This window comes from Daucus carota, chromosome 1 (genome assembly GCF_001625215.2).
Source record: "Daucus carota subsp. sativus chromosome 1, DH1 v3.0, whole genome shotgun sequence".
NCBI classification, from domain to species: domain Eukaryota; kingdom Viridiplantae; phylum Streptophyta; class Magnoliopsida; order Apiales; family Apiaceae; genus Daucus; species Daucus carota.
The window spans coordinates 36630302-36651420 of record NC_030381.2 but is presented as its reverse complement, the minus strand read 5'-3'; the positions used below and the strand labels follow the sequence as shown (position 1 = coordinate 36651420).

Below are 21119 nucleotides of genomic sequence, written 5' to 3'. Positions count from 1 at the left end.
CTTATTTTTAAGATTTTTCTTTTCTGAATAAAAGTTTGAATGTTATATTTTTATTCAGAAAAAGAAAATTTTAAAAATAAATTATAGAACTATATTTTATAAGAGCATTGAAGTACGTGTCGAGCAGTGAAAAAACGCATAGAACTAAATGGGAGAGAGGGGGTATCAAGTTAGGCTGCATCTATCTTCTCTGAGAAAACTGTACACTTTGTCTACGTATGCATAGGGGTGTACATGGGTTGCCAAAACCGTTTAAACCGATCCAAACCGGCCCTATTTTCGGCCGAACCAAACCGAAAATTTTAAACCGTTTTTTAATTGGGTTGAATCGGCTCCAACCCGATTTTAATGGGTTGGGCATGGTTTCAGATTTTATTTGGCCAACACAACCCAACCCGAGGATATTTTAATAAAAATACATTATATATATAATATATATCTAACAAAATTGTATATATATAAAATATAGCTATCCAATTGAAATTATAACATTAGAGCATCTCCAAGAGCCTCCTTGTTGGCTCCTAAATATAATATAAAAAATGTGGCTCTTAGTAATTTAGGACAAAGTTAAGAGTGTAAACTCCAACAATACTCTCTACATCTCTTCTCTATTTCATATTTTATTCATATATTGGGCTCCACTATAACAAAAGAGAGGGAAATATGGAGGTGAATTGGAGAGAAGGATTTTTTTATTGTGAAAAAATAAGTTAGGAGTCATGTGGTGGCTCTTAACTTTGAGGAGAGAGGAGAGAGAAACAAGAGGCTCTTAGTGATTTAAGAGCCACTTAAGAGTCTCTTGGAGCAACATTTTTCCTCTCCCTCCTCAAATCTCAAATTAGGAGCCTAAATGAAGAGTCTATTGGAGATGCTCTTAGAGCAACTCCAATGGACTCTCTAAACAAACTCCTAAGTCCAAATTTTAAGAGCAAATCAAAATCTAGTGCTCCAATGGGCTCCTAGATACTCTTTAAAAATTTAGGAGCCTACTCTCTCTCCTTTCTTTTAAAGAGCATCTAGTAGCTCTTAAGTCAATATAATATTATTTTCATTCCAATCTTCTCTCTCTTTTAGTTAACTTTTTTCTCCCATTTATATAAAATAAATATAAAATGTGAGTTAGGAGCTAACTATAAAGAGTAGCATTGGAGTTCTCACGTTTTCCGATGTATTAACTTACTAAGAGCCACATTTTATATTATTTTTTAAGAAATGATTTAGGAGTACCGTTGGAGATGCTCTTAGTGTGATAAAATTGAATTATAACATTAGTATCTTTCCTCGAGTTTCCTTTAAAATATCTTCCATGCACATTTGTCATTCGTCTACTTGCCTTTGAGAGTTCGATAGTGAAGCTACTATTCTTTAAAAGTCCGAGCTTATTCTAGTGCTCTATAATTTATAGGTTGTGTAGCAATTTTAAAACTACGATTTAGTACTTAGTAACCCGTCAAACCGATCCAAACCAACCCAACCCGAAGTATGACAAATTGGATTGGGTTATAAATTAATTTTAATGGGTTGGGTTCGAAAATTAGAAAATCGAATTTAAAGGGTTAGGTTGATAAAAAACATAAACCGGGCCAACCCGGCCCGCGTACACCCCTACGTATGCATATCTCCCCCGAGCAATAATGACAAGATGTAGTTCTGCAATGTGAAACACCAGGTTATTTGTATGCGTAGGCAAACGTTGAATTTTCAAGCACAAGAGATTAGATCAAATTTTGTGGGCGTCATTGTCCGCACACTTTTGTTTTTTGGGCTGAAGGTGACTCGCCATGTTTAAGTTAAAAACAACTTGGGCATCCTATGCCTCTGTTCAATTCTACACCCTAAACCTCTTCCCCGAACTCGGACAAAAAACCGTAGAATCTGTACACCCTCCGTTCCATTTTACATGTCTATCTGAGTCATGTAATTTAAGATACATAAACAGTACTAACGAGATGTTTTTATGTTTATGCGAATTGCGAATAATGCCGTGACAGCCCGGAATGATGCTGTAATGATTCATCAAAGATTCAGAGGCTACTACTTGGAGCCAGTTCAGAGGATTCTCTAAATCCAAGCTTTCAAATTTAAAATGCGTGTTTCTTATCTTGCCTCTAAAATGTGGAGCAACAAAGCAGAGACAATAAATATTCATAGTGGCCCATTTTCACAATGACAATAACTGGTGTGGGTCAAGAATCAGTTTCTGCCAGCAATTATTATACACGGACCACGGGATGTATTATACTACTAGTACTTCTAGTAGACCATATTCTCCTTTAACTTTCTTCCCGGAAATGAACATAAATAACCCCTTTCAGGACTATCAATTTAATCAACTTTGTGCTCGTGTGCAAATAATCATGTTAATTTTGCTTCAGCAAACAAGGAAATAAACTATAATCAATATCTAATCAAGGGCCAGTCAAAAGCACGAGTGCCCCCTGCCTAGATTGCCCCTGACAAAGCGAAAATATGTTATATAAAACTTGATCCAGATAACATTTGATAGATAATGGTGACTGTGATGAAAGCCAGCACTAGAAAGGACTTGCACTCCTCCTGTCTGCCGGGCCTTTCGCTCTTTCCTTTGTAACTTGAACTCGAGGGTACGAGTTTCAGCATGCAAACGAGAGTTTTAGATTCATAGAACACACGTTATGTGAGGGGTCGGGTTCAGTAAACATCGAGAATTCAATTTTCATTGAATGCACAAGAATTTCTTATAAAATTTATACAATTCAATACATGTTCGGTCAGTCATGTGAAGAAAATTTCAACAATCATTGGCAAATAGCATAGACATTAAAAATAGACACCAAATGATTAACAAGTACAGGCTGCAACACCTAATGAGCAAAACTCTCAAGCCTTTGAGCAAAAAAACATCAGCAGAGTCGACATGCAAGTGAGAATTAAAGGAACCAAATCAGCTATTTTATTCACACCAAAGGGAATCACACAAAATCAATCAACTTAAATACATAATATGTATCACACTGGCAAGTCACAAATTAACAGTAAAATCTTATTCAGTATGTAAAACTACAGAGGACAATTGCTCTTACATTATAACAAAGGACTCTTTGGAGCGAGAGTAGCAAAGCAACCTGCCCGATTCAAAAACCTTGCTCTGCTGCACAAGGAAAGAGTTGAACACTGGGAAGAGTCACCAAGAATCATCTAGAAACTGCAAGAGATCAACATTCAAGAACATCATAGCAGAAAAAACAATCTCAAAGCTACCTAACCACTGGTCCAAATTAACACTACGGCATCCTCACTAAACCACCACAGCTTGCTGAATTTTCAGCCAAGAGTTCAATTATGTATCTCACCCGAACATTAATGAATTACCCAACCACTTCATTCTTCCAAGAATTCATCAACGCTAAAAATCAAATACCCAAGACAGAATTTGTGGCCAACAACCAATTCTTGAAACAAATGTCTCCATAGTATGACCTTTGAAAAAAAAAACACTGACTTTTAATCATTGCTCCAGTAGATCTCACCAGATACGGTCAACATATATGGTATGCCAAATCGAAAATTGCGACCAAAAACATATTTGATCTTTAACAGCCTAAACTACACCTTCAGAATTAAGGTCTATAGACAATTTATCTCCCCACACGCTTACAACTGGGATATAGTAGAAACCCGACTCTAAGCAAACACACCAAAATTCTAGTACGAAACCAAAATACGCGTAATTCAAAACAACTCTAACAAATTACTTAAACAAATTGCATAACATCTAAATAATTACCAAACATATTACTTCACACAAGTTCATAATTAACAAAAACAACAATCACACACGAAAACACACAAACACAAAACTATATATAAACACTTGAAATTCTTATCCAAATTCAGTGATGATCTTCTTCTCTCCTTCCTCCACCGGATTGCTGATGCGACCCCGACAACGACGCCAACAAATTCAAATGCCCTTGCGTAATCGGCAAATAATTCCCAACCCTAGCCGCCGAAGCTTCCCCCTGCACTTGCATATACCTATTCTGCTGGCTCATATTCACCGGCGTGGGGACCACCATATCCGACCCGGCCGCAAAGCTCCACACCTGCCCATAGTCCGGCCGACCCGGCAAGGCCCAAAACCCACCGGCCGGGCCCACACTGTGTTCACTAACTTCATCACTTTTCTCCTCACCGGCCCTAATACTATCCTCTTCTCGGGCACGCTTCCCGAGGATAAACGGCGTCGGCGTAAACAAGTGTTGGTTCAGCTGCGGCGCTTGCTTTTGCTCTAACGGAGCAGAGAGAGAGTTATTTGAGTTACGGAGAGATACCGAGACGGTCGAGAAGTTCGCCGGAGTTGTGCCGGTGCCGGTGGCGGCGATGATCGACGGCTCAGCTTGCCGGAGCAGCCACTCTATGGTCTGGCCATCCGACTTGTGCCCTAACTCTCTTGTGAGCTGGAAGACGCGAGCGGCGCATATTATCGGCATGCGAATACGGCGGCCTCGGCCGTCGACTTTGCTGTGGCGGTCTTTGGCTGGAGGTTTTTTCACGGCGACTGTCCCGTTGGTGGGTGTGGCGGTGGCGAGTTGTTTCTGGGAGTCCGGAAGTGGTGGCGGTGGTGGAGATGACATGGGGAATGATGAAGGAGAAAAACGGAAAGTGGAAAGAGATAAAAATGGAAACTGGTTTATTTTGTAGGGAAGAAAGATGGGGATGGATATATTGGAGTGTATTTATATATATTGTGGGGTAATAATAGAGTGATCTTTGAAGTAATAACAATAATATAATAGAGTATATTAATGATAGGGGTGCAGTACTTGATATAAGCCATGCGGGTAAGGTAAGGACGACGGGATGCAGTGATGTGATCATCGAATCTTCGGATAACTGATTTTTAATTTGGTTCAAATTGTTCCGAAACAATTTTTTGAAATTTTTTTTGAAATTTATGCATTATCGATCTTCATGTATTCTCCTATTTTTTTAACATAGGTGTGATAATTCATTTCATATTGGGCATGTTATTCAGTCATGTCGACAGATGATGACTAGTATAACCCGTTCGTATATTATCAAAACATTTTTATGTCTTCTCCTTTTATTTGGTTGGAGACCCTTTATGATTTATCTTTTCGAGTTGCACTCTCTTATAATCAATCAATCAGGTAATAATTTATTTTGAATATTAAATTTCTAATGATATAGAAAAAACACTAGCATGCCTAAGAGGTTAGTCAGTTATTCTTTAGAATCAACAAAATTTAAATATAAATAAATTTGTTGAATATAGAATTTTATATTTGAATTTGCCACTAATTTAGTTAAAATCATTCTTATAAATATATCCATTTATATCTCAATCGATTATTTCCTATTTTAATTATAATTTTATTTTGTGATAAATCAAAACGAGGCAATAACTGTTGAGGGTACTATATCAACAAATATTTTTAAGTATTAATGGGTGAACAATTTGAAGACTTTTAAGATTATTATTTTCGATCAACTAGGACGAATAATTTTAGACTCGACCAATTAATTTCAACCTATCAATAAATATGAAGATATGATAACAAATTTAAAATATTTTAAAACACAAAACTCATGCAAGTGAAATGAAGGTCAGCACATAATTTTAAGCGTCAATGAATGAATAATGTGATTATCAACTAATCATATAATAACACTGTCAACGAATGAATGAATAAAGAATAAATCAACAATGTTATATTGAGTTATAATTAGATAAGGAAAAATAGATTTTTTTATCATCCAACTTATTATTTATTTAGAAACCTACCACTGAACTATAATTTTTTTCTTTTTTCTCACTAATGTTAGGTTCGAATTTTTTTTGTCACTAACGTTAGGTTCGGATTTGATTATTAACACTATATTATTCATTTTAACATTATTAAAATATAGTGATAGTCTACGATACAATGATGATCTGATATATGTCGATATTTTTATATGTAGTACTCCATAATATTGTAGACTACCACTATATTGTTATAATGCTAAAAAAGTAACATATTATTAATAATCAAATCAAAATCTAACGTTAGTGACCAAAAAAATCCAACGTTTTTTTTTAAGAAAAAAAAACCAACTTTAAATTCAAATGTTAAATTTTATTCTGAAAAAATAAAATAAAATAATATCTGAAACCAAATTTTTTAAGAGTCCCGAAATGCGTGTCTAACTCTGGTCCTCCATAGTAAACTACCTAGGACACATATGTAATAATACATACTCCCTCCGTCCCTTTCAATAGTTTACATACAATGTTTGCTCGTTTTTTGAGGCTTCAATAAAGTATAGTTTCGTAACTTTTTTTAAGAAAATTTCTTTTTTGTTTATACATCAAACTTTTATTCAGATAAAAAAATTTAAAAAAGTATTATGGAACTATACTTTCAATAAGCATGGAAAAACGTGTCAAAAAGTAACGTAAAAAAATGAGGAGGACAGAGGGAGTATAAAGATATAACACATATCATATCACCATAATATTGCAGACTAACACTATATTTTAATAATGCTAAAATGAATAACATAGTGTTGATAATCAAATCCGAACCTAATCTTAGTGATAAAAAAAAATCTGAACCTAACATTAGTGATAAAAAAGGAAAAAATTATAGTTCAGTGGTAGGTTTCTAAATAAATAATAAGTTGGGTGGCAAAAAAATCTATTTTCCCATTAGATAAAAATTGTCTTCTCACAAAAATCATCGTCAATTTGAAAGTTAGGACGGACAAAGTTGACTTGATTATTCCATAAAAGTATACCAACTCGGATGAAATATTTTTGAACATTATAAGAAATTCATTTGAAATACAAATATTTATCAAAATGAAACAGCACAAAAATTGGTATGAAAATAATTGTTTCTACTTTATTATTATTTGATTCTCGTAAAAGTATGAAGTTGTATGTGCATTTGTCTATAATATAGTATACTATCGTAATATGTTAACACATTTTAATTAGAATTGTAAGACAAAATCACAAAATAAACAACACCTAAATTAAGATTTTCTACATGTATTTCTTAAGAAAACTTACATAAATAGCTCAAGCTATTGAACAAACCAACTAAAATATTGAAGACTATTTCTTGAAAATCTTTTTATCCTGGTTTTACTTGATTTGATATTTGTTTTCTATAATTGTTGGGTGTGCTATGCATTCAATTACCATTGAACTATTATCAATTGTTGTTTCTTTGAAACTTATGAACATGGATCTAACATGTCACTCAATTTTTAAATATATTTCATTGATACGAGGATAAAAATGAAGATATCAAAGTAGATTCTAGTAATTATGTCTAAATGACGTGATGTTGATGAATTTATCAATTTGAAATATTTAAATTTGTGATATCGAAGTGAAGTCAGAATATTCAATATTTTTAAAATAATATATAGCCAATTAGATGATGAAAGGTTTTACTTATGAAAACTAACAGAATAATAGATATTTATTAGTCTGAATGAAAATAAGAAAAAAAAAAAAGAGTGTACATATGTTAAAGATGTTACTAATTGATTGATAATTTATAAAATTAATTATGACGAGTCAAAATACAACTAAATTTAATAATAATATATAAGCTAACTACTTTTTATATATAATTAATTTCATTTTTGATTTAACTAAATAATATATCTAAATTTCAGATATTCAATTATATTAGAATCATATAACTTTTTTTTACGATTCGTAAAATCATATATCCGATTGACTCATTAGTTCGTATATATATATATATATATATATATATATATATATATATATATATATATATATATATATATGTATATATATATATATATGTATATATATATATATATGTATATATATATATGTATATATATATATATGTATGTATATGTATATGTATATATATATATATCTATGTATATGTATATGTATATGTATATGTATATGTATATCTATATATATGTATATGTATATCTATATATATGTATATGTATATATACATGTAATTGGATTTTTATTGAAATCATGAACCATTATCTTCAAATTAAATTAAAATATTCAAACTAAAATTTCATTAGTATGTTATTACAATATTAATATATATAATTCTAATTAATATTAATCAGGTACTAAAAATTTTACTATAAAAAACATTTTTTCCAAGAGGTCATAACTGTTGCGTGTAAATTTCCTGATTCGATAGTTGAATTCTATAAAATAAAACTTTGGAGTTTCATAATTTTTTCATTATGTGGGGCTTCATGCCATTATTTTTATCTTTTTACAATTACTAGCATAAAAGCCACGGGACTTTAACTTAATCATATTTTAAATGAATAGTTTGTTTTATTTTATAATAATAATAAATTTTAATTAAATTAATTTCTATTTTTAAATTATACTCCCCCCGTCCCGCTCAATTCTTAACATTGGAGGATAGGAGCGTGGCACGCACTTTAATGTTCCTATAAAGTATAGTTCTATAAATTTTTTGAATTTTTTTCTCGAATAAAAATTTAATGCTTAATTTTTATTCAAAAATAGAAAAATTTAGAACAATGTTAGAATTATGTTTTATAGGTGCATTAAAGTGTGTGTCGAGAATTCAAAAAAAATGTTATGAAATGAGTGGGACAGCGGGAGTACCTTCTCAGTTATCTTGATGGATTCATAATTCAAATGCTTAATTGATTAAAGAATTAAAATATTATTTATAAACTAATTTTTTATTTTCAAAACTTTATTGCATTTTATGTTGAATATATATATTTTGTAATAATTATTTGATTTTTTAAAATATAATATATCATATCTATAATTTTAACATGGGCATTTTTATTGTTAAAGCTATAATTTAAAAATAATTGGGTCCCTTATAAAAAAAAGGTTATCGTAATAATAATAAACTGATATACGAAACACAATTACACATCTATGACGTATATATCATTTTTCTCAATCATTAACTATAATTATAGACAACGACTTCATCAGACACTACTTCTAATTGTTTGCAATACTCAGTAATCACTTATTTTAATATATATTTCATTCCAACTTATTCTTTTAATCAAAATGAAATATCTCATATCGTTATAGTCTCCATGATTTGAGGTTGGACATCAGCTTCACTGGACCCAACCTAAGTATTCATTAAAAGACCTTGTGATCTTGTACTATAACATCAGCTTCACCGGACCCAACTTTAAAATTGATACATCAATGTTCGGTTTTATAATATCATTTTGAGGCAAGAAATATCTAAATTACGTAAATCATCATTGAATCAGCAACATTACTTACTAAAGATTGTTTATCAGTACAAATCACTCACTACTCGTTACAAATGTGGCATAACATCCATCAAATCATCACAATATTTTTCTTATGACATTTCACAATTCAATCTAACAAATTTGGAAAGTAAGAATCACAATATTTCTCTTATTCATTTTGCATTTTTACTTTTACTTTACACTAACCACATATGAGAAGTCAAAAGTAAATAAGGTGGATATTGATTTTGAGTGATTTTTTGGATCTCTGTTTTGTTTGTATATATTCAGATACTTATTGATATCTTAAAATTCATATAAATTGAATTTATCAATATTTTTCCAAAAACTTATACATTCTTTACGAGTATTACATAAAAATACTATAATTTATAAAAATTATCTTTATTAGTTAAATAATAAATATTTTACGCTAATGTGCTTTCGGTTATTTAGATTTTACTATAGCCGATTATATCAATCATAATTTTAATTTACCAAGAATCTGTTTTTGCAAAATTAATTAGCCAAGATTATTTAACATTAAATAATGACATTATTATAAATGGGTGATTTATGAGTGTAATAAATACGATTAATATAAGCATAACTAACATAAGTATGTAATTATTCAATGGTATTTAATAATTTAAATATAATAGATGTATTAATTAATGACATTTCGTAATTATGAGATAAGTAGGATTATATTCGACTTTTCACAGTCATTTTTTTGATAATTTTTGCCCTTAGTTGCCTTATTATATAGATAAGTAGATTTTTAAGAGTTTTAGAGATATATTCAAATATTTATTATTATGAATAAAAAATATTATACTAATATTTATATTCAGAATTTATTATAATATTTTTTTTTTAAAAATACAATTAAATTTTAAAAATTAAATGAAAATATATCAAACAAACTATCATATCCCAGCAAGCATAGTCTAATCTCCGGACAGATATGAAAAGTGTGAGAGTGTTAACAAACTTTCATAATGATTGAAGAAGAGGAGGCAGGAAGAAGAGGAGGAGGTTGACGGCAGGCGGTGGTGGAGACAGGTCACAGGAGGAGGGGCACATGTGAGGTGGGCTCCATCACTCTCTCTCTACAGCTCACACTCCACTCCTCTCTCTCTACCGTATCAGGACCTGTTTGGATGCACTCGATATCTAAGTTTCTGATTCTTTTCTCGCAATGTCACATTTTTTACAAATATTTATGTTACGGTTTTTCTACGGTGTGCCCATGGGCACACACTAAATACCAAAATTTATGAATTTGGATGATTTCTATTGGCTAACCTTATGATGGACTCCCTCTGCAGTTGCAACAACCACACCAATCAAAACCCTCCAATTTTATAAATGTTAGTGCTTAGCATGTGTCCATGGGCACACACTAGACAAACCCTTTATGTTATTGCGAAAAATCGTTATTAAATTTTTTTCCGCCAGAAAAGGTGATTATTTTTAAATTAATTATTCACTTATGAATTACATAACATCAATATTAAATTTGTCCTTTGCTCCAGGGTAAATCACTTAATTAATATGCAGTCAAAATTTATTATTATCTCTGTCTAATTCAATTGGACACATTATTTTCTGGGCTTTTTTTAATTGAATAAAAATTTATTTATTTATTTATAGGAGTATTAAAACACGTGCAAACAATGAACATATACAATTCCGAAACAGAGGAAGTAGCAATTGGGCATTCATAATCCTACAATTACTTAAAAATTTATGTGATATTATAAAAATAAATTTGTTTTTCCTCAATGATTACTTTTTATTCATGTATAAATAGAGATAGATTTAAAATTCATACCATTACTCATGTATAAATTTAACCACTTCAACAATATTGAATCATCATCTATAATTATAATCAAACTCTTGATGTTGACTATATTTGGTCAATATCTAAAAACTTATAACAAAATTCCAGATTATTCATTATCATATTGAAACAATATATTTTATTCGTAACAACTCAAAATAAAAATATGATATCAATTTTAGAATATTACTAATAAATGTAATAAATATTATCTAAACAAAATACTTCACAAATTTGAGTAAATATTCTTATTTAACCGGTACTCTTGAAAATTCTCTTATACTATCAAAATAATCGCAACGAAAAAGAGAGTAGCCAAACAGGACTTATTGATAGTAAGGCAGTAACGCGCAATGGCAATCAACTTTGAATTCAGTAGTGAATGTCAGACGTGTGGGCCCGATCTGAAGTTGAAATTGGTCCCTGCGTGACTGTGTCCTCTCAGTCTCTTTCACTATAGCTGGGCTGGTCCAGTAGCTTTTGGGCACCCATTTTTATTTCAACCCAAACTAATTAACGCAGTCACAGTTGTACCGTCACTGCCCCCGTTGGTGTAATTTTATTAGAAAAAATTGCACTTAACGTCTTATTTTACTAATTTTGTTTGATAAAAAGCTCAAAATATTAATTTTTTCTTTATTACTAGTTTCAATGTTTATTATTATTAATTCACCCAGTTTTTAAGAATTATCATCCTAAGTGATTATGAAAATTTAATAGAATATATGAAACGTGTTTATATGATCGTATAATAATAATCATGACGATGAAAAAGTTAAAATATGTGATATTTATGTAAAATTTGTAAATAAACTATTATACTCGTACTGAGGGGATTTATATCTAGATGTAAAATTGAGCTAAAGGTGTAAATAGTATTATGATCAAATTTATCTCATCTTTTAGTAATTGTTTATTCAGATTTTATCCGATTACAATTAATATTTTCCTGATATGCTCAAATGCGATGCAAGTTTGATTATCAATATTTAGTTTTGATTCGACTGTGCTAGAATATATTTACTTTTGTGATTCAAATTTGAATTTGTATATAGTAATTTAGATTATTAAACAGTCGAATAATTATTTATTTAAACTAAATATGATCAATTTGCAGTTATTAATATATATATATATATATATATGTGTGTGTGTGTGTGTGTGTGTGTGTGTGTGTGTTTTCTATATGATGTATATTTATCATGATGACATTCATAATAACTTATGTCAACTATTTATATTAAATATGTAATTCGAGTATTCTCAATTTTTTTTGTTTTAATATTTTTAAAATAAATATAACCAATATAATAGAATGATGGTATCTCATATTATATTTGTTCTAATAAATATTGAGGAACTTTTTAAAATAGTAACTTGGGAACTTTTATAGTATCCATTATAATATCCATTGGATTGTTTTAAGATCAATGATCCTAATTAAATATAACATTCACATATATAAATAACATCCAAGGACAGTGATGTCTTTTTGAAAAATAAAAAACCCGTAAACACATAGATGCGCTTCACGTGCACCATTATTATAGTCGTTCATGTGTCTGGTTGACGAATGATAATTAAAGGAATTGTTCATTTTCAAAGTACAATAATCCAATTTGTTTATAAACCACCATTTAAATACAAACTAAAAACCAGTCTACTTTAATCATATTCTCCTTAAAATTTATTGATATTTTCTTTAGGATTTAGTGATTTGTGTTACATAAATTGGTGAAAACTTCTAGAAACTATTGAAAATTTCTAGTTATGTTCTAGTTTTCGATTCAGGTGGTGGAGATAGTGGAGGTGTTGAAAGAGAGTAGGTAAGGTCTTTCGACACAAATAAATGGAATGTGAATCCTTATTATACAGATATAGTCATCTAGATAAAGGACAAAGCAGTGGTCATGTTACAGCTACCGTGTTAACTGAAACTCAAATGGTACTGGAGGTGAGGAAGACCGAGGAGAAGTTGAAGACAGAGGTAGAGGTGGAAGGGCAGTGAAAGTGGGTCGGATTTGTTAGTGATATAAATAATGGAGGTGATGGTTCTGGAGCGAGTGGGCGGCATGGAGGTGGAGCGAGCGGCAAACTTGGCTAGGTGATTTTAGTTTTTTTTTACAGAATTACCTTTTAGCGTCGATCAAAATAAACCTTTAGCGTCGGCATTTTGGCGAAGTATATGAAGACGACACTATAGGTTTATGTCTTTAGCATTGGTTAAAAGGGGACATTGGAAATTGGTCAAAAGCTTCGGTCAATTAAATGACCGACACTAAAAGCTGTAGCATAGGCATCGGTCAATTAAATGACAGACACTAAAAGACACTAAAAGCTGTAGCATAAGCGTCGTCTCTAAAAATAACCGACGCCTAAAGTTATAACATATGTGTCACCTATATAAACAACCGACGCTTAAAACTATAGCATAGGTGTCGTCCTAATAAAGAGCCGACACTTAAAGTCAATTTTTATTTTTAAAAAATTCCTAAAATTTGTTTTTTTTGCTCATTATACAGATACTTGACATACGAACAAATCTAAAACTAAAAATCTGCACAAATCTTAAATAATAATAACAATAAATGCTAATAATCCATATTATTTAAACTTGGAGAAAATTTTACATAATTTATAAATTCAACAAAGACACGTGATAACTAAAGAACATTCTTACATGCGAACATTCTAAATTTATAACGGTGAAGAACCTTCAACAAAAATGTCAAAGATAAAACGTCCATCGATCTATCCTTCAAAAAGCATGTAAATAAACTTGAAAGCACGGTAACTCTTGTAAGTAGAAATATGTGGGATCTTTATTTTCCAAATGATAACATCCTTGGATAGAAAGTAGGCATTGAGCTGTCATCTTTCATTCCTGAAACCTAGAGAATAACATTGCATTAATAAGAAAAATTTGCTGTCATCTTTAATCCCTGAAACCTAGAGAATAACATTGCATTAATAAGAAAAATAAATTTCTACTATACAAAAGAGGGGCTACTTACCATAACACAAATTTATAATCTACAAATTAATTACAAGTTGAAAGATCAAATCGATAAGACACCCGTCAAAACAAATTGCAAATGGTGTATTCAGTTTTCATTTCATTTTCGCAAAATTATTATTACAACTAACCAATTTCCGAAAAAAGAGAACTAATGATCCTGCCTTTGGAGAGCCAGTACAAGAAATTATACATTCATAAGTTATTAAAAGGCCCAAATTTCATGTGACGCCTCAATTAACGTGTATTTTATAAGACAAATATAAATAAATAGACTTAATAGCTCCATAATCTTTACTAGAACTACACCCAAGAAAGCATGGTTACCAGTTTGGAGAACTTACATGTAGTGCTAGGACTGCTGCAACAAATAGGTTTGTAAGTGCACCAGAAGTTTGCATAACATCAAAAAGATGACCATAAACTTGCGGAAACTATCCGTCTAAACTTTTATAAAAACTGCAACCAAATAGAATAGCTTGCTTAATTAGATATGCCAAAGAATGATATATATATGGCATGCAAAATATAAATTATAATTCAGGAAGCCAAATATTTGGTTTGCAATCTAACACGAAACCGCAAAAACACAATATTGCATTAATTTTGCTCACATATTCACCATCTCTTCAAAATCATTTTTCGATATGTGAAACATTCTCAAGAACTAGGATTTCACACCATGGACAAAAAATACAATCACTGCCAATAATTAAGCTAAAAACTACAATCAAAAACTATAACTTGCACTCTACAAAAATTTCAAAGATATTACGCTTGTAGAGTAATTTCATCTACTCTGTTTTGTTTCTGCTCAATAGGAAAATACCATATTATACACTTGAAATATGCTCTGTTTATACTGCCCTAACTTTTTCCTCAAGAAAAACAGAGTCTGAAACCTATTTCATAAAAAATCTGTAACTAAGTGATCAATACTATTAATAATGTATGTCAAAAAGTCTAATGTCAGCTATCTGAAAACATATGTACATGGAGTATTATTATTCATGCAGCAGATTCTAATACAAAGTTAAACAGAGGGAGTATTATAATTTATGCTGCAGATTTTGATACAAATCAAATTTTCTTTTAGAATATAAGCTACAAATATAGGTTCGTGGGTGACGGGCCTAGACACAATTCATTTTCCATCCTCTTCTGTGAGCAGAGAGAACACTAACATGGTTTGTTAATAGAGGTGATTAGCAGAGATTTTAGTAACGACAACATATATAGAATAATAGATACTCAGGATAAGGATACTAGTACACATAATTTGTTCATTTATCTAAGTTTTATATCTTTAAATCCCAGTAGACATCATGAGTGCCAGCATTTATCCTTAAGAACTAGAAAACTCATTGTCCCAGGTTACTACATATTAAGCATATACAGAAGAGTTAAAACAAGAAAAATAAACAAGAGGACACGTCAACAAGTAAAATGTGTAATCTGATAAGTGTAATTCTTTGACATATATATTTGCTCACGTGGCACCTGTAAAAGTAGACCCGGAGAATGCAGACAGGAACATGGATGTTGTACTCCCCTGACATTCATTTACTTCAATTGATTTGTTAACAGCGTGTCCTATATAACAGAAAAAGGTAATTCTTTCTATAGATATTCAAGAAAAATATACATTATTTTTTCAAAATATTGTTCACCAGGTTTCATATCACACCATTACTTTTGCCCAGCCCAACCAAAAAAAGAAAAGAAGCAACAGGCACCCCTACGTAACGCAGCTAAAGTTCTAAAAAAGCACACTCCTAATCACATATCAAGCTCTTCATTTTGACAAGCTTATAAATCGGCATCTGAGATTTGTACTTGTGTATATACTTTAAATTCTCTAAATTTTAGGATTGCCAACTTAAAAACTCATGTTGAACTCCCAAAAAATGCTAAACAGTCTGATTCAGTAATATAATAAAGTGCAAAATAAATTGATAAGATGCAATTATCATTTGAATAGACTTATATTCTTTCACCTTTTATGCAGATAGAAAATTAGATTCCCGTTCCCCTAATCTGTATTCTGAAAGTTGCAAGTCAGGATTGGAACAAAACCTGGATCCAGAAGTAACGGTCGATACTAGGTTGCATTATTTGCTCTTTTACAGGCAGCTTAAACAACAAAAGGTGGACCTGTTGAATATGAAATCTGGACAAGTGAAAAAAATATATTAAATATGATGCTTGATAATGGAAATGCATTTTTGATGTGCTATGCTTAGAAAAGAAAATAATAACAATTCATACTTACATTGTCCAAGAGGCTGATGCTTTATAAAACCTCTAATTATTCTTCAACGAACAAGAGTATGATACACCAGATCATCTAGTCAGAAGACCAGCTTAATTAAGAAAACATTCTGCAGGCTCGGCTCTATAAAAGTTGTAAAAAATCACAAAATCCCACTTATATATTGGGCCTGAAAAAGTTAACAAATTTACATACTTATATTTTATAATACACTGCAAAGTTATAATTTGCGATACTCTCTGTAAAGGAGAACACAGAAAAGTGTGAAATCCTTTTACAGAACCTTAACCTCACAGAACTTGCAATTCTATAAATTCACAGAACTTATAGTTCTATATATTTTAGTAATTGCCACCTGCACAATACGTGTGAAAAGTGCAGAATGACCTACCATCACCAAAAGTTAATATATTGAAAATGTATTCTCCTGTCCAAATGAGATTCCCTCAATTCACTGCTTTTGTATTAATCAAATCACGATCTTATTTGTACTAGCAGCTTTATTACAGACAGACGGAAAAATAAATTTTTGGTTATATACAGCGTAACATATATAAATGAGATCGACCTGGCAAAGTCAGCAATAATTGAACTATTGCAATCCTTTTACCTATTTATCACTCTAGGATCATGAAATACCAGAACAAGGTTTTTGTATTTCAATGTTAACTACTGATACGCAAACCAATAGTCTAATAAAAAAAATCCAACACGCAGAAAAATGCCTATGCAGATTGTACACCGCTTAAAATGCATCAAAATAGCTATATCACTACTCCTATTAGTTACTATATGTTTATGTTCTATATTGTGTTGCTGCAGGTAATGGTAAATAACAAAATTATAAAATACTTAGACTATGTAACATATCTATAAGGATTACTAGAACTTCTCATGTCAACATGGTATTTTATACATATATAATCTCGAAGCAGGGGATTGTGATACTTACAATCTTGCTATCTGGAGATATATCAAGAGACGTATTTTTTAAAAACAACTGTGCATAGACCATAGTTGCCACATGAAAGAAACATACAGCCAATATATCTTTTAATAAATTTTCACATAAATCATCTTCTACTAAGGCTGAGAATGATTGCAAATCCAGCAAATAAATAATCCAGCAAATTTCATATCAGTCTTTCTATCAAAATTCCATTTCAATAAACCCAATTCATATAAACTCTTATAACATCATCAAGAAATCCAGAGAATCCCCTTTTATCAAGATACATGGAAGCCCTAATTAGATGACAAAATCGAACAAGTAAACCCAGCAAGAAATCCAAGGAGTGAATCTAGTTCAAGAATCCGGCAACAACTCATGCAGTGAACGCATCAAGAACTCAAGTAATGCACCCAGGAAGATAAAGAGATAAAGGGATCGAGTTTTACCAAGCGTAGTGACAAATCAAGAACCCAGTGAATCGATTAGTGAACCCATCGGACTTGTGTGCAGAGAACGCAAGAGTTTTGAGAGGAGTCGGGGCATCATAAAAGTAAGATGGTTGGGGGTTACAGCTAAGTAAAAATATTAATTTAGTTTAATTATATTTTTAGTTTTTACAAACAGCTTGTACGTCGGGTAAGAGAGGCCGCAAATAGTAGACTTTCAGCGATGGCCGTAAAAAGATCCGACGCTACAGAAACATTTTAGGTGTGCATTTTTAAAACTGACGCACAGAAACTTCATAAGATAAAGAGTAGGTTTAGTTGAGAATTGACGTATAAAAGCTTCAAAAATGTCGTTTAAGTTGATAACCGTCGCCCAAAGTCCTACTTTGGTGATAATATGTATCTGACAAGTTAGCAGCCGACGCAATAAAGACGTATAGGCGACGGTTTGATAAAGAACCAATGTTAAAAGTGTGATGCAAAATTATTTTTTTATCTAGTGATATTATTAATTGAACATTAAAATTGATATTTATCACATAATTGACAAATATTTTTATTGTATGAATAATGATCTAATACATATTAAATATTAATTAGTATATCCTTAATACATGAGGGGTTACAAGATAAGAACCTCAAAATCCGTGAAATATATTAATTGTTCATGATGAATGTCATGCCTTGTGGCAATTGGGCATATTACAAAGGGTGAAAGACTTTATTACAAAATTATAATGGATAAAAGAACTCATACCTAATGGATCATTTTATTAAAAGGTATTCTATGTGTAATAATCAATTTTTTATTGTACTCATACATGGTGTTGTTTTATTAATATACTTTTTTCTCTTCTAGATCCATTTAATTCATGGTATTTAGCTAGTAACATTTAATTCTTTTTAATTACAAAATATATAAGACTATAACCTTTTTACTAGTGTTTCCAAATCTTATGTATACTTTCTAAATATGACAACTAATACTCTTTTTCACATAGCTAAGATGCTTTGCCGCTCCAAATTTATTGTTAAGGTTGAAAATATATCTACCCAATTCCAGTCATTACAAGCGGACAACAAAAGTATGGCTAAAAATTTTAAATGAAAAGAAATTACGAATTTCCTAGCACTCGAAATATACGCTTCTTCCTAGCACTCGAAATAAACACTTTTAGAGAAGGTGTAATTTTGTTTTATCTTGAGTACCGACTGTATTCTAAAATGACATTAGAGAAACAAGTTTCAATCATAGCCATCATATTTTTTAATACGTTGGCTCTAGGATAAGTCTCCAAAATTATTGGTGATAAATAATTACATTAGTTAATTAAGATTATTATTTTAGTAGTATTACTTCGAGGTTAAATGTCATTTTCATAAAATTTTAAATTAATAAATAAAAGTTCATTAAAGGATTTCCTACCAAAAAATATTATTAAAAAGATCAAAAGTGAAAAATTAAATTATGTCGAACCATTATTAACTAAGTTCTTACTTTTTTTTTGAAATATTGACTCCAAAAATTGGTTATTGTATATTTTAAATACAAAAGTGATTGAAAATTGCTTTATATTCAACTAGTTTCCTCGTCGTGGTAAATACAATCATGAGGTTCTGTTAAATATAGGTTCTGTTAAATATATATTAAAATTTTAAGTTACAGTATATCAAAACGAATTGGATTGTTGGGCTTAATCAAACAACATTTATTATAATGGTTTTCTGTAATTTGACAAGTATTTTATTTGTTCACTTGTGTAAATAATAAACTAGATCCTATTTATGCAAATTCATAGTTTGAACTATATCTAATATATCATAAACTAGGCATCATTATATATGATCAAATAAGAAAGTAAAAAAATGTATGAATAATTTTGTTTTAATTTTTCTCTTAGAGACACTTTCGAAGATCTTTAATGTTATTATCACAAAGAATAAAAATTCTAAAGGCATTAGTTTTCTTCTGCATACACTATATAAGGAATATATGGTCAAATAAGAAGGTACGTAAAAAAAGTATATAAATAATTTTTTTTCTTAGAGATGCTTTCAGAGGATTTCATTATCACCAAGAATAAAAACTGTATAGGCAATAGCTTCCTTCTACATACAAAAAAAGTATTAATATAAAAAAAATGAGAAATGGGTAATATTAGATTTTCAAGTATATCATAATTTTTCTTCTTATCACATAAAAATAAAAATTAAAAGTTAAGTTATAATTTTAAGTTTCTTTTAAAATATTATTGTTCTTACAATTCAAATATATTATTTTGAATTTAAATTAAAAAAGCTCCTTAATCACTAGCATTACCACCAAGAGATATAATGCAATATCTTTATAGCAGAGTCCAAACTATCTTCTTTGTGTGGATATATTTGTTTATTGTTTAGGTATAATAACTTTGGTATTTAACGGCTATGTGTGATAAAATAAGAAAGTGAGGGAAGACACCCAAAATAAGTTCTTTCATTTTTGTGCAATTTCATTTCAAAATTTAACTTATCTCTTTCTCTTTTTAGGATTATATAGTATGTTTTCGAAATAAATAAATATATATATACAAATGAATTTATTCAAAAAAATTAGTGTATGAGACGATTGGTATGTCAATTATGAGTACGTTTAAAAATTTATTTGAAACTAGGTGCATGTTATCTTCAATTTTCACAATATTATTTTATAAAACAAAGTATGTCATGTTAAACAATATGTTTGTTGAATAGTATTAGTTTATATGATAATGAATTATTGGTTTAAACAAAATGCATGCCATGTTAGACAATATTTTTGTTGGATAGTAATAGTTTATATGAAACTAAGAATACAAGGTAAATCATTAACATAAAAGACACCGTTCATGGTTGAGAATATCCATTTTTTAATTTAAAGGAAAAAGATCTCTTTAACCAATACCAAGAGCACTCATGGAATTTTTTATATTAGAGTCCATCTCCACCTCAACCAGATCTTCAAAATTTTTTACCATCATCTTTGCGTGGGTATAATTTTAACTTTCTTAGTTTTTATGTTGAATTTTGAAATGGGATAATTAGTATGTATATATTGAGTGGGGACAAAATAAGGAATTTGTCAACTAGTAAAGGATTGTGGGATAAATTCAAATTTCTTGACAAGATGTTCCGTTTGTATGTTAAAATTTTGAACAGTTATGTATGACAAAATAAGAAAGAGGCCGATAAAGATGTTTCAAAACAACCGTTAGTTTTTAATTTAATTTTTAAGGGAGTTTGTTTTTTAAAATTATTTTGATCTCTTTTATAGAATATAAATAAAT

The 21119-nt window shown here is 30.3% G+C and overlaps 1 protein-coding gene and 1 long non-coding RNA gene across 6 annotated transcripts; both read right to left on the bottom strand.

The window, feature by feature from the left end:
- Nucleotides 1–3733: 3733 nt before the first annotated feature.
- On the bottom strand, nt 3734–4885 carry LOC108211342 (transcription factor TCP7). Its single transcript, XM_017383289.2, is given in 2 exon segments — nt 3734–4580; nt 4582–4885. Coding segments are annotated over 2 exon segments (987 nt in total). The 5' UTR covers nt 4864–4885; the 3' UTR covers nt 3734–3875.
- Nucleotides 4886–13715: 8830 nt separating this feature from the next.
- LOC108207410 (uncharacterized) lies at nt 13716–18129 on the bottom strand. 5 transcript variants are annotated; one of them, XR_010285824.1, is made up of 6 exons: nt 17815–18129; nt 16417–16491; nt 16142–16314; nt 15645–15737; nt 14489–14603; nt 13716–14019 (listed from the first exon to the last, which is right to left on the bottom strand). It is a non-coding gene; the product is annotated as an uncharacterized LOC108207410 (long non-coding RNA). The 5 variants fall into 5 exon arrangements; XR_001804211.2 differs by having other exon boundaries at nt 16221–16314; nt 17815–18123; XR_010285822.1 differs by lacking the exon at nt 15645–15737 and having other exon boundaries at nt 16221–16314; nt 16417–16585; nt 17815–18120.
- Between the last annotated feature and the right edge of the window lie 2990 nt (nt 18130–21119).